General features: G+C 41.4%; 2 protein-coding genes across 17 annotated transcripts in view; one reads left to right on the top strand and one right to left on the bottom strand.

Annotated features, from left to right (window-relative positions):
- Positions 1 to 13,516, top strand: part of CCDC88A (coiled-coil domain containing 88A) — an 80,379-nt gene extending 66,863 nt beyond the window's left edge. For 11 of the 15 annotated variants that reach the window (XM_021390652.1, XM_021390651.1, XM_021390649.1 and 8 more), the window contains one exon: positions 1,037 to 2,342. In XM_021390652.1, coding sequence (XP_021246327.1) covers positions 1,037 to 2,053 — 1,017 coding nt within the window. In that variant the 3' untranslated portion in view covers positions 2,054 to 2,342. Of the gene's footprint in view, positions 1 to 1,036; positions 2,343 to 6,992; positions 7,093 to 7,657; positions 12,176 to 13,382 lie in introns of those variants that run through there. The other 4 variants (XM_021390656.1, XM_021390655.1, XM_021390654.1 and 1 more) reach the window with 2 other exon arrangements.
- On the bottom strand, positions 13,409 to 14,703 carry LOC110395793 (prolyl-tRNA synthetase associated domain-containing protein 1-like). 2 transcript variants are annotated; one of them, XM_021390657.1, is made up of 2 exons: positions 14,458 to 14,703; positions 13,409 to 14,090 (listed from the first exon to the last, which is right to left on the bottom strand). In XM_021390657.1, exons 1-2 carry the CDS (start codon positions 14,542 to 14,544, stop codon positions 13,653 to 13,655), a joined length of 525 nt encoding a protein of 174 aa, XP_021246332.1. In that variant the 5' UTR covers positions 14,545 to 14,703; the 3' UTR covers positions 13,409 to 13,652. The 2 variants fall into 2 exon arrangements, with proteins under 2 accessions (XP_021246332.1, XP_021246333.1); XM_021390658.1 differs by lacking the exon at positions 14,458 to 14,703 and adding an exon at positions 14,215 to 14,444.

Raw genomic sequence — 14,712 nt, 5'->3', positions numbered from 1 at the left:
GCAGCTTGACTCTAGGATGCTGAGGTAGATGAAAAAGTCAGTCTCTACTGCACACAATTATCCGGTGTACTGATGCTTGGTACACTCATCACAATTTTGCTGGAAGGCTGTAAACTTCAAGAAAATTTGCTGTTTATCTTCCCGTTCAGCTCTTGTCTTCAGAGGGAGCTATTGTCTTACATCAACAGCAAAGGAGATATTTTACTTCTGTACCTGAGGAGAGAATCTTTGTGGTTTCATGTTTACTCTTTTATTTATTTTAACTCTGCTGGGCAAAACACCTGGCCTTGGAGCTCATTGAACTGTAGGAGCAGGACACAGAGAATGTTTCTTAAAATCAGTGCCAGTTTGTTAGAAGCACAGAATCACTCTTGTCTCTGCTGGTGTTCTGATTTCTTCATCACTCAGATCTGCCCGAAGCCTAGAAGTGCTCTAGACTCTAAGGCAAGGCAGTTATTCTGGGTAGGGCCTATCAAGGAGAAGGATCAGACACCATCTATTTCTAGTTACACAATTATAATGGAAACATACAGATTCACATCTGAATTGACTGGAGTAGTTTGTGACTTGAATTTGGAATAAATCCCTGGATTTCTTGTTAGCTACTTAAAAATGCTGTAGCACCTGTGTTCTCCCTGGCAAGATTTTCTGTTTTGTTGCAGATGTTAGGTCTTTTGTTTGTTTTTCATCTGTTTAAAACAGTAGACAATATCCTGGAAATAGAACTAATAACAGACCACCTGAGTCATCAAGTCTGAGCTTGAAGTTCTCAGTTTCTGGCTTTTGCACTATTTGGTGTTGTAGGTGTTAATTCCAAGTAGCTATCACTATGTTACCTAGTTGTTAACTTGCTTGTAAGTAACCTGTGCAGAAGACTCGTGTGTGTACTATAAGCATTTAGATACAACACCACTTTCAGTCCTAAGATTTTATATTTTTAAACACTTCCAGAATTTTTCTGTGTCCACAAAGATCAATTAAGAAAAAGTCAAAACTACAAATAACAAATTTACCGTATGTTTGATATTTTTGACAGATGAAATCTGGAAGTGAAGAGAATCTTTTAGATGAAGTAATGAGAAGTTTATCTGAGTCATCTGAGCTGACAGGAAAGGAAAAGCTAAGAAAGGCATCTGCTGGTTGTGGAATCGTGAGGTCATTGAGTGTAAAAAATCCAGTTGATTTCTCAGATGGACGATCCATTAAACCAGAACAGCGTGTAAGGCCCAGCCTTCGTAAAACGGAAGATGCCTATTTTACTAGCTCTCCAATAAAATTTACATCGGGCACTCAAGGGAAGGCCAAATCAGTGAAAGAAAAGATACAAACATCCGTATCACAGCGACAATCAAGAGATTGCAATCCTTACGCTACCTTACCTCGTGCGAGCAGTGTGATTTCTACAGCAGAAGGAACTACTCGAAGGACAAGCATTCATGATTTTTTGTCTAAGGACATTAGGCAACCTGTTTCTAGTGATCCAGCAACATCCACCGCTGACAGAAGCGTTCCAGCAACATCTAGTGAGTACTCAGCACACCAGTTATCCTCTAATTTTTTTCACTGTGTGCCTTACAAAGTAGATTGTGTTCCACAAAGCAATGCAACTAATACAGTTAAACCACATAATTTAGGATGCAACTGTGACGTGCCTAGGACTTCAAGGATGGAAAGGTCAAATTTTTGTGAGAAAACTTTCTTAAGCACAAATATGTTTAATGAGAAACTCAGTATATCTGGCAATGAGAACACAGGATCTTTTACTGTGGTGCAGCCATTTTTATCCCTTAACACTGAATTAGTTAGTAATATAAGTGGATTGCCTCCAAGGTCGGCATCAAAAGCTGATCAGGCAAACCTATCAACGTTTGTATCTGTACCAAGAAGTCAGGAGCAGCCTTTTGCTAATCAGAAATCTGATAGTAGAGACCTACGGTCAGATCTAAGTAGTGACTTTGTTCCTCCCACCTGTGTGAATGCTAGCGAGGCAGAGCCCCTGCTTCTTGTTTCTGAAGATAATAAAACTGTGTGGTATGAGTATGGTTGTGTATGATAAGAAAATTGTATTATTAAATATATAATTCTATAGGACATATAGGTGCTCTGTTGAATGTCCACTGGATTTAGAGAGAATTTCACTGCAGTGAAGAAGTAACTTCATTTAGATCTGTGGGTTGTTTTTTTCTCTAAGATCAATGGCATACAGCTCAGTTGTGTACTCAAGCATGTGTTCGAATGTAAAATTGTAACCTCATCAACGTTTGCATGAAATATTAATTGCACTGTATATATTTTGCATGCTTTCAAAATCTTTATAATACAAGCTCTATTTTTATTTGCCATCCATTTGATATTTTGTTTTTTTTTCTGTACGTAACTGAATGCATGTTAAAGCAATCGCATGCTGCATTGCCAGAAATGGCCCAGTGAGCTACAGCACTGTCAGTACAAAGACAGTGCCTCCCAGTTGTGCTTATGCTCCCAATTTATCAGAAACACGTTGGCCATGTGTTTGGAGTACAAATACCTTTTGTTCTTCTTTTAAAAAAGAGATACTAATGAAAAGAAGCATTTAGAGAGATTTCAGATCCTTACTCTTTAACGTTTATGCCATCTCCTGTGTGTCACTCTGCACAAGGAACAACTTATAGTCCCATAACTCAGTGACTCTGTCTTGCACAAAGATATGATTCACCCTTCATATTAATGTTTAAATAGTTTAATAAGTAATTACAATTGCCATTCACAATTCTAAACCTAAATGATGATTTTTACTGAGGTAACAAGTAATCAGACAACGTGCAGCACTTGCAATGAAAAAATGACCCTTTCCACCTTTTCCCATTCATATATGCTGTCTTTCCACATCTGGTGTACAAATGTGGTGAAGTATGCTGTTTCACTAGGAGTCAAGTAACACAGTTATCTGAGAATCCATGTGTTGTATGGTAATAAAAACTTGTATTGATTATGGTGGAAATTCATTTTTTCTTCTTAATATAAGTAACACTCATGTAATAGAAACCAAGATGTGTAATAGAGTAACAAAAACTGTTAAATATTAGTGCTGCAGAAGGCAAGTAATTTAAAATTTGCTTACAAAATTAGGTGTGTAACTCATTAAATTCCAGACAACCAGCTAAACAGTAACGTTGAAAAGTGATGTCTTAATAAACCATGGTTTCAAGCAATTTCTTGAAACTTCGCAATGATAAATATACATAAAATATATAAAAATACTCATATATACACATAAAATAATGAATATCCTATTCTGATTTTTCCAATTGAATTTATTTTGCCAGCAGTTTTGTGGCAGTCGTGCTGCTGCTGTGGGTGTTGGACTTAAACTCCTCCGTGTTTAACTAAGGAGTAGTGGAAGTGATGCAGAAATACAGTTTCTTCAGAGAAAGCAGCAGACATCCCATGTGGTAGTTTCTAAAGTCTCCACTTAATATATGAGAATTGTTAATACAATGTGGAGGTAGCTCTTTCACAGACTTGTAGGGGTCGGAAGGGACCTGTGGAGATTCCCCAAGTCAAACCTTCTGCTAAAACAGGTTCCCTACTGCAGGGAGCAAGGAAAGTGTCCATGCGGGTTTTGATTTTCTCCAGAGGAGGACACTCTGCCACCTCTCAGGGCAGCCTGTTCTGGTGCTCCATCAACCTCAAAGTAAAGAATTTCTTTCTCACATTCAGGTGGAACTTCCTGTGTCCCACTTTGTGCCTGCTACCCCTTGTTCTGTCACTGGGCACCACTGAAAGAGCCAGGCCTCATCCTCTTGACGCCTGCCCATTTGATATTTATAAGCATTGGTAAGATCCTCCCCTAGCCTTCTCTTCTCCAGACTGAGCAGTCCCAGGTCACTCACCCTTTCCTCATAAGGGAGACGCTCCAGGCCCCTTATGATCTTTGTGGCCCTCTGCTGAACTCTCTCCAGAAGATCACTGTCTTTAAACTGAGGAGCCCAGAACTGGGCACAGTATTCTAAGCATGGCCTCATCAGGGCAGAGTTGAGGGGGAGGATCACCTCTCTCGCCCTGCTGGCCACTCTCTTTGTAATGCACCCCAGGATCCCATTGGCCTTCTTGGCCACCAGAGCACACTGCTGGCTCATGGCCGACCTGTTGTCCACCAGGACACCCAGGTCCTTCTCTTGAGTGCCCCTTTCTAGCAGGTCAGCCTCTAACCTGTACTGATACGTGCAGTTATTCCTCCCTGGAATTAGGACTTTACACTCGGCCTTGCTGACCCTTGTCAGGTTCCTCTCATCCCCGTTCTCCAGCCTGTCCAGGTCTTGCTGAATGGCAGCACAGCCTTCTGGTGCCACTGGTCAGCCGATCCTCCCAGCTTTGTATCATCAGCAAACTTGCTGAAGGTGGACTCTGTCCCTTCATCCAGGTCATTGATGAAGATGTTGAGTAAGACTGGACCCAGTACCTGTCCCTGGGGAACACCGCTAGCTACAGGCCTCCAACCAGACTCTGGGCTGCTGATCACAACCGTCCCCTCATCTACCCAGCTGGTCATGACAGAAGGCCACCCGTGTTGGCTATTCCTGACAACCTTTCTTTCTTCTACTTCTTTGGAGATGACATCCAGAATAAGTTGTTTCATCACTTTTCTGGGGACAGAAGTGAGGCTGACTGGCCTGTAGTTTTGCATGATCTTGTTGCCCTTCTTGAAGACTGGAGTGACATCGGCTTTCCTCCAGTCTTCAAGCACCTCTCATGTTCTCCATGACCTTCCATGGGTGATAGAGTGGTTTGGTGATCCAGCTCCCTCTGCACGTGTGGGTGCATCCAGATCTTCAGCTTTTCAAGATGAGGAAAAGGTGTAGGGGGAAAAATGGATTTATTAAAGACATTCTATGGAGTGGAAAATTATTGTTTCAAAAAATAAAATAGCCATCCTTTACCGTGTTTGCAGGCATCTGTTATTATTGGGCTGATGATTTTTTCATGTAACTGTTGCTCACAGTGTGCTGTGCTAATACTTGCTGTATTTCCCCTAAAATTGTTTCACCTTTTAAAACAGAAATAACAACATGACCTAAAAATCTGAAGAAGATTCTTATTTCATACCCATTTTAGTCTTCACTCTTACACATGGCGTTCTGATCTTGTCACGTCATTCATCTTCGTTTCTGTTAATGCACAGATGTGTTTGAATTAGCTTTGACATGAGCGGTGTTGTTATCCGAAGCAACATGCATATTGTATGTTGTAAGTTATTTGAGGAATTAGAGAAAATCTTTGTCGCATTGCCAGTACTTAGTGTGAACTCATGCTGTGCCTCCAGTATCTGTTTTTCTTAATGTATTGCAAGGTTGTGTCTTGTAGCAAAGCTCCTTTATGATCAGAACAAGGTTTGTAGCTAGAGGCAGTATCTTGTATTTAGATCAGTTGTCATTCTTTGAGAAACTGGTAAGGTTTCAGACATGCTGCTACCTCTTGTGTGGAAGCCTTACCTTGCTTAGATCCTTAGACTGTCACAACAGTAAAAAATAGCAGTATTGTCTCCAGACTTATGCTTACTATGAACTTTCCAGCACAAGTACTCATCCCCGATTGTAATGAGTGATTGTAATGAGGGAGGCCAATCTAAAGGGAAATTCTAAAGGTTCTCCCCCTGTGGAGTGCAGTTAAAGCTTGCTTTCAAGGGAACAAAAGAAGCATTTTTCCAGCCGCTGCCCATGGGGCACTTCAGTTTGCATTGCTTCATTGATTTCCACAGCACTAAACTTACACATACAAAACAAGCCTGCTAGTGAGTGTTTATACCTGATATTTAATGCCTTTGTAGCCTGTGTTTTGCATTACTCTGAAGAGGAGGGAGCAGCACTAAAACAGCTGCTTTCACTAAGACAAAAGGCTTCAGAATAGCTGAACGTTACCCTCGTGTCTGTATCCTCTTACAGACATGGAGTTCTTGAGAGATCTTGTCCTACTCAAGCCACTGTTTTGCATTCTTTTATAACCTTGTAATGAATTAAATTTCGGTTCTGAAGATAGCAATTATTGTGCTCCTGTTCTTGCTCCACTGAGTTCATAGCAGCAGGAAAAGCATGCTCCTCCTAGGCGTTTTTTAATGTCTCTGAAAAAAACATATAATAAACAAAAGTTGTTAGTTTTTGAAAGGAAATAAATGTTCTTATGTATAAAAGGAATTTCTATGTAACTCAGTATAACTTTTTATGAATACTTTTTGGTCTTTATGCGCTAACACGTGCATCATGGATGTCTCTTGGTTTGTGCTCAAGCAGTGGAAGGATCTGTGAAATTAATTACAGATCCAGTCATTACTGCTCCTTGCCTGTCCGGATGGCTGACTGTCAAACACACAGTGCACTTGCTCGTTTCTTGATCCCCACTGCCTTTAAAATAGGATGGCAGAACTTTGCATGGTAATTGTAGACACTAAATAGTGGCTGCCAGCCAAAAAAGGGATTGTTGTTCAGGTTCAGTGATTTGCTTGCCATTAAGTGTTTGCTTGATGCTTTGCCTTAAGTGAATAGTAAACTAAGATCCTGCATTTTGCACGTTCAAGCTGTTGCATGCAAAGATAATTTTCTGCTTCGCAGAATTAAATGGAAACGTTTCTGTAAACGTGTAGCAGGTTTAAAAAAAGGAAAAGATGAGTTAAGTTCTCAACTAGGTTTGGTCAGCCTTGAGAAAATATGTTTTTTTTTTTCTTCTCATTATACAGGCAGAGTTTTAGGTTTAGTGTATATAGAAATTGAATATATCTGATTGTGGCTTTGAAAATGATACTTGATTATTCTAAATGCCGAGATGAACTTTAATGACTGTTGTTGAGTAGGCACTTCCATGAGTTTCTTCTGTCCCTCTCCTCTGTTCTCTCCTCTCCAGAAAAGCCAAAATGTTTGTATATCCTTTTGCTCTACTAATAAGTAGAATGTATGTATGCATGAGGGTTTTTTCATGTCCTGATCAATGTGATGAATAATATGAAATGCTTTTCTCTGCAGATGTGGAAGCTATCCCAGAAAGCAGAAATTCAAAATGCAGGTCTAGGGAGCAACAAAGCTCCTAAATCTATGACCCACTACATGAGATGTGGGCCAAGTGGTGAGTTTTCTGCCCAAAATGTAAATGAGATTAATTTCATTTACAACAAACTAACAGCATTACACGTAAGAACAAGTGCACATGGCATTAACCGGATGTAAATACTGCTTGCTTAACTGGCTTCTATCTTGCTTTTTAGTTAAGCCAGAATGTGTTGTTTTTAGTGCAGTTATTTTGCCTGTGGAGGTAGGGAACTTCATCCCACGTAGCCTTTCTTTTGCCTGTAAAAATGCCATTTATTTTTATTTTTCAAATTTCTCTTGAAAGTACAGCAAAGTCAAATGAAGCATTAATACTGAAGTCAGTTCTTAGAAAGGGACAGATTAATCTAAAAGAATAGCTAAAACAATTTTGTTTTGCAAAGTGCTCTATCATGTAAGAAAACGGCCTTTTTATAAAGCTTGTCTTTGGCATTCTGTCCTTCTTTTGACTTAATTAAAACATCTTTGATGCGTGCTGTTAGTGCTGTTAGTTCTGTTAGTGACTTAACTCTGTATTTTATACTTCTGTACTTAAGCTTTTCTTACATTCTTTTCTCTTTCTACCTTTCTGCCTTTCAACACAGAGAGAAAAGTGTCCTTCAGTGTCTCAATATGAAGCCTTTATTTCTGAAGTAAACAAGACAGCAACTGTAGGAATCATTAATAAATATTAAGGGAATTTTTTACATTCTTCGTGACTAGAGCAGGCAAGAAATAAAAACCTACCTACCTTCCTTCCTTCCTTGAATCAAGGAGCTCTACTGGAGTCTACTGCCGAAAACTTGTAGATGGTCTTAGGAATTATTGCACATTGCACTGTTAAGATCTACTGAATAAAGGACAGTTCTCATCTCCCTAAGGACCAAGAATTTTAAGGTCTCAAGAATTACTCCAGGAAAAAAAAAAAAGCAACTTCTTTCATCTTCTGTTTATGAAATTAGCCACTGATTTGCTTAAGCTTCTGCTAATACTTAGCCAAAAAAAAAAAAAAACAACCATAACTTGCAGTTTATATTTACTTCTGTAAATTTAAAATAAATGCTGTAGTATTTTGTTGAAAGCAACTGTATATACAGATACAAAAACCTCACAGCTTACTGGCACTTCCCTGCCTTATTGGTTAGCATAATGTGCATGAAATGGCTCTTTAAAAAGTTTATGCTGAGTTTTTTTTGTTGCATACTGCAAGAAAAATTTGTTTACATCCATGAAAACATTTGATAACTAACAAAAGTGGGAAAGTGGGACTCATGGGATAATGGTATTATATAGAACATGTTTGTCACTTGTGTTTTTCACATTCCCAAGTTATTTGCGTACATATGTTCAGATGTTTCTGACAGGAAGTTGTCAGGTATGATTTTCCTGTAACTTTTATTTTAGTGTAAGGCTGTTTGCAACAAATGGCATTTCCAGGATAAGACTGTCTTACCATGTTTGTGTATTGACTCATTTCTTCTTCTTTTATTGTTTGTCTTCTGACATGAGTTGATGGCGGCTTAGGTGGTTTCTTGATGGCAAAAAAAAAAAAGAAAAAAAAAAGGGAAATAACATCATATGCATTTTACAATCAGTTCCCCTTAAGGTTATCTTGTATTAGTAAGGTACATTTTGTTGGTTGTTGACTTACATCGAAGTCAACGAGTGTAATTGGTACGTTCAATGGTTGTACACATTTGTTGTCTCAGACTCATTTGCAGTGAGCTCAATGGAAGTGTGCCTGAACTTATAAGCAGATCTAACATTACTGCAGTCCTTCTTTATTTCACAACAGTAGGCACATTCATGTTTCTGTTCTCAAGGATTAAATCAGCTGTGTAACCTTCTCGCGTCTCATCTTCCACTGCAGCTCTCTGTTCATGTAAAGTAAGCATGGCTTGGATGTTCTAGAGCTGCAGAGTGCTTGTAAATGCACCACACTGCTGCTCAGACTGCGTGATACAGCCACTGCAACTCCTTTCACTTCATATTTGTTCTTGAGGCTTTCAGGTTTTGTCATTTTTCAAGTCTCAGGTTTTCAGGGACAACTGGAACAGAATCATTTTCCACTGGAGAGAGAACGCAGTTCAACAGATGTAAAAGCATATTGACAAGGCGTTTTTTATTTTACTTAAATTTGGTCGAAAAGGAAAAAAAAAATATGAAAGTTCAGTGAGCTTCAGAATTGGAAATTTTCTCCTGTTATTTTCCTGAAAGTGATTTCCTTCTGAAATACTTCTTTATTATGGAATATGTTACAAGATCTAGATCAGAGTATTTTGTTTTGGCAATATAAATACCTTGTTCAGCCTGAGATTTTTTCCACAGAGAACTTAAACTTTTTTTTTTCCCCTTCAGTGAAACTAGGACAAACTTTGCAGCTCTACGCCTTAGAGCAGTTTGATTTTTCCTCTAATGACATTTCTGGTATTTCATTAAATTCACTAGTTACATTTCAGCATGAACTCATACAAGCATCTCATGCTGGTCCCCTTATTCTCGGTGTCAAGATTTTCATTGCTTTCAGTGGAAGCGTCCTGAGTTTTGCAGAGTATTGCCATAGTTCAGTGATCCCAGGAGCGACCTGAAGCCCAGAGCGTTCCTGGCATCCATTTCCACAACATTTTTATAGGCAATCTGAGGTCAGTTGCATGTGGAATAACTTCCCATGCTGTAACTGATAGCACAGCTTTTTTGGGAAGGATTCGGGGTGCTCCAGGCTGTGGTGATGGCTTCCAGATGTCACAGAGGGCAGCTGGGAGGTGTGCCGGGCTGTACTGCAGGTACTGCTGTGTCCCTGTGTGCAGGCAGAGCTCAGGTATTACCGAGGTTCTTCCTCAATACAAAGTGAGCCAGACAGAGCCCTGGTGTGCTCTCAGAGAACATTACTGTTAAGCAATAAAAATGTGATGGCAGGCCTCCTTTCTCTGCCATGCCTGTACTGCAACAGAGGCGTAGCCATAGGGACCGAAGGAAAACTTGCCTTACAGTTTCATAGGCATTTGGTCACATCAGTAGCCCTTACTAAAATCATAGCTGTTAGGAAAGATAATTGAAATAAGTAAATACTAGGAAACTAATCCTAAATTTTGTTACTTTCAAGTTCATTTCAGGGCCTGAGTGTTGGCGGGTTCTCCTAGTATCTCTCCTTGACAACAGAGGACTGATGCACTTGGGACTTTTAAACCCTAACCAATCCGTAGTGTCAGTATTTCTAGATGAACTCACGTGTCTTGAATTAACCCACAGTGCCAAACATGGTTTGTACTCGCAGTATCTGTGCAGCCGTATGTGCGTCAGCACGCCGTGTACTTGACAACCTGGGAATATTGCCTGGCTGATGTGCAGCACGCTGCCTTCTGCCCTCACTACGTGTGGCTGTGGCATTCCCTCATGGGGACTCCCCTGACTTTTCATTTATTGGCTCTTTTCTGTATTCATTAAGTTGTCCAGAATTCTCCATCACAGCCGGGCTGTTTAGTCACAAATGCTACTGGTCAACTGATAACGTGCATTGAAAGTGAAAGCCCTTCATCCAAAAATCCGTGTGAATTTCTGTTGGTTGAGAGCATCAGCAGGAAGGTGGGGATGTGGCAGCAGGGTTTGTCCCACTCGCACAGGTCAGGTTTGTGTGCTCGAGTCCTGGCTGGTGTGCCCTGCACTGTTCTTAGCGGGGTTTGAGCCGCAGGGTCAGCATCAGAACAGAGGCCAGGGGGATTATGGTCTGTATTCAACAAGTTACACCAAAGCAGCACCAGGGGAACATTTTCACTGAGGAGATCAGACCCTAATACTCCCAGCACATTCTTTTGCGAAGATATTTCAGAGCAGAAGAGCAGTCGGGAAGTTCTCAGTGCTCTGATACTACAGATACGCCTTTCCTTTCTGAACTGGTGTAACACCTCCGTAAGGCACCTCCTCTTCCCATCCAACTAAAAACCAAATTATCGATGTCATTTGGGAGCCACCTCACCTTGTCTGAAACACAACCTCCCAGGGAACGGCACAGCAGCTGTGTGACAGCCTCCAAGAAGAGCACATCACTGCTTGCGGCGAGAGTGGAGTTGCCAAATGTGTCGCTGTTAGTGAAAGTTTACAGACTTTGTTTTCATACCGTACAATGTATAATTTTATTTGCTTTGCTGGTAGTCTGCTGAGTATTTAGTAACATTCCCAACACGTGTTATGTTGAAACTTTGTCCAAGTCATGGTGCAGCCTCAACAAAGGAGCTCATGGATGATTCTTAGAGGTAGATGATAATTATATGTAAATAATGCTTTGATATTAATAAAACTGCCTTAAAGGAATGTACCTAGGTGTGAAACAAAACTTAAAAAGCTCTTATTTAAAACTGTAATTTCCTTTACATATTGATTTTTTTTTTAATGTTTGCCATTGTATACATTTATTAATGATGTTATTAAAATACCAAACCAAATAATTTTTATCCTTATTTTGTGTATATCCATTTATACACACGTTTTCTGGAAACTGATGTTACTGGAAGGCTGTTGGTGTTAAGTGGTGGTTGTGCTCGGTCGGTGATGTGTTCAGTATTTCTTCTGAAAGGAAACCTATAAAACTGTAGCAGAAAGATCCTGGGCGCTGCGTAGTTTGTTCCGTGCTGTTTATTTGTAAAGACTCATGTAGCTTTTAACTATACCTTATTTTAATACTATTTTTAAAAGATGCTAATTTCATAGTAAATACGTTAAGAATTCAGTGCAGATTTGCCCAGTGCAGTATTTGAAGCTTTGATTTTGCTTGGTGGTTCTTTTTGCTGAAACAAGTCTCAGTCTCTTCTGACAGTGAAGGCAGTTTAATTTTTCAGATCTGTGAAGTGTAGGAATCTGCTTTTGTGCACATCTCTTCAACTTCTTGTCTTCCACATTTCAAGCTTTCTGGTTTAAAACACTTGACAAACTCGTTTTTTTCCTTTTTCTCCCTGTTTTGGAAGTGATAATCCAGGAGTACCATGAAGAATAAAGGGAAGGGAGAGTGACAGAGAACAAAATAAATTTCACTTTGAAGGGTGCATAGGACTGTATCATGATATCCACCTGCATTAGCAGCACATTAGTCAACCCAGAGTTCCTGAGGCAGTTCATTGATAACTCACTTTTTTTTATTAAAGTGGGGGGAAGTAACTTTTGATGTTCCTCAGCTCACAGGGCTGTGCCTTGGCCATATATAATGAAACGGAGCCAAACTGGCTGACATTCCCCTGTTTATTTAAAATATCCCCTTTGTCACTGTTAGTTTGCACCCTGTAGCGAGATGCAGTAGCAAACACCAACCAGTACTGCAAGTCCTTTTGTGGTTTTCTTCGCTCTTCTTTTTTTCTCTTCCATGTCCACGTGTGCTCATCCCATTGCTTGCCTTTTGGCATTTTTCTTATACCGCAGACATCTTCATTAGGCAATATTTAAAAGCCCTTTTACCTGGCATCTCCAAAATGCTGTCCCCATCTTTGGGTTTTATGTGGGTACTTGTGGCCAGTTTGGCTGCTGGGCTCCATGGACTTCCTGCTTCTGTCTTAAGTACAAAGAAAGTGTTCGAAAGGGGTTTTACTCATTTAGGCAGGAGAGAGAATTAGATTAGGAATTCAATGTTGAGAATGTGTTGGTCTTGTTCCTGTGATAGTGTATACTTTTTTGTACTAAATATATCATCTGTTCAAAGCCAAATCAGCTTCCCCACAGCCTCTTGAACATTTGGACATTCGTATGTTCGGTTCCCTATCTCCTGAAGGGAGAAACACATGTCTGTCTGCTGTCACACCATTCTTTCCACTTATATGGTGCTGGTTATAAGGGTACAGCGGAATAGGGAATATGCTCGTCCTCCACAGGTTGATGAGCCAGTAGAACTTGTGCACAAAAGCTAATACTGTGCCGGGTCGTATTTACTTTCCTTCCAGGAATCACCAGGAAATACTGCACCCGCACAGGAACCTGCGACACTGTTATCCCTTAGAGCTCTTCTCCTGGGTATTTGCACTCCTCCCTGTCTGCTCTCAGTTCTCCTTCGTGTTCTGCCATTTTTGTGGAGGCACGCTGTCCTAATGGGCCAATGACCAGAAGGTTTAACGATTAGTTCCCAAAGGGAGGAGTCTGCGAAATGAAAATGCAACTAAAAATGTAGACAATCAAGTACATTTTCTGTAGTGCAACTAATTTTCTATTTTCTAGGTGAAAATTAAATAAAAAAGCAACAGAGTAGGAGAGAAATGGGTACAGGTGAAAAACAAATCTAGACACTTCTGTACTGCGTGTTGATAAATAGTTTAGACCTTTTAAGTTAACTTGTTATTTCTAAATTATGTTTAGACCTTCAAGCCCAGTACCACACGAAGTTCCACTTAATCCATTTTATTAATCAACATAACATTATTTAAATAACGTTTCTTCGTCTTGCTGGATGCTGGTAGATTGCAGACATCTTCTCAAGAATATTCTGTTGAATTTTCAATAACTTGAGCGTATTTTTCACCAAATTATACCATGTACAAAAGAGCAGGCCAGTTTTTCCAAGTCGCATTTATGAGACTTCCACCAGTTTTGCGCTATAAAACCTATGCCAAGCCACGTGATCCTCACCTACTGAACGTCTTCGTCAAACCTCACAATGATCGGATCGTGGCCCGTCGATTTCACAAACTTCAGAAAATCTTCAGGGCTTAAGCCCATGGTCGCAGAATTTGTCATCGGATGAAAATACACCTTTTCATGGCCGCCCTCCAGAAAGCCAGCATCCAGCACGAACTTCACGTCGCCGCGGTCGCAGAAGAGGGCCAGCGGCGTGGCACAGCCTTGGCCCACCCGCAGCTTTTCCAGCATGGCGTTTTCATCGGCGAATCTGAGGTTTCCGCTTCCGAGGCCAAGTTTTTTCGCAAGATCGTTCAAGTTGACCTGCCTGTCGTGCAGGACAGTCACCAGCCAGAACCCTTTCTTCTTTTTGTCTTTAAGGAAAAGGTTTTTGCTGTGCCCTCCTTTCATGTGTTGGACGTGGGGCATCATTTCTTCAACCGTGAACACCTGGAAAACACAATAAGCGCAGCGTGAGGCTGTGACCTGTGGGACTTTCGGTTGCGTACTGGCAGGTGTCTTTAGTTAAACGCTTAGAAAATACGGAATGTTATGCTCAGCCTCAAAACCGTACCCTTTTATGAAGAAATTTTAAAAGAACACAAATAAAACGTGACACGGTGCTCCTGCTGCCTCTCTCAGTCATTCTGTACGCGCGATGGGCGGGTTGGAAGGGATCCCAAAGCCCCACCCGTACCGCGGGCTGGCTGCCCCAACCCGGCTCAGGCAGCCCAGGGCCCCGCGGCCTTGGCTAGCGCCGGGCTGGGGCGCCCACAGCTCTGGGCAGCAGTGCCGGGCCCTCGCCGCGCTGCCCCACCTCCGGGTGCTCCGCGGTGGTGGCGGCGATGCCCAAACCCCTCAGCCGCTCCTCCAGCGCCTCCCGCAGCCCCGGCGCCGCCGCCATGCCGCCCCTCCCGCGTTTTTACTACGCTTCGTTTCGCTGCGCGGTGACTTCCCGCCCCGTGCCAGACGCGGGGACGCGTTCAGGAACAACGTGGCACACCGGCCGGGAGGGCGGCACGCCGCGCCGCGCCGCGAGGCGAAACCCCGCCCCCCGCAGTGATTGGCCGCG

This window comes from Numida meleagris, chromosome 3, assembly GCF_002078875.1.
Source record: "Numida meleagris isolate 19003 breed g44 Domestic line chromosome 3, NumMel1.0, whole genome shotgun sequence".
In the NCBI taxonomy this organism is placed as follows: Eukaryota; Metazoa; Chordata; class Aves; order Galliformes; family Numididae; genus Numida; species Numida meleagris.
Note: the sequence above shows the minus strand (reverse complement) of the source record. Positions and strands in the feature narration are given on the sequence as shown.

Coding starts and splice junctions, on each gene's coding strand:
- LOC110395793 (XM_021390657.1), bottom strand. CDS start 14,544: ATGGCGGCGGCGCCGGGGCTGCGGGAGGCGCTGGAGGAGCGGCTGAGG. Junction 14,091..14,457: donor CCACCGCGGAGCACCCGGAG/GTGGGGCAGCGC, acceptor TGTGTTTTCCAG/GTGTTCACGGTTGAAGAAAT.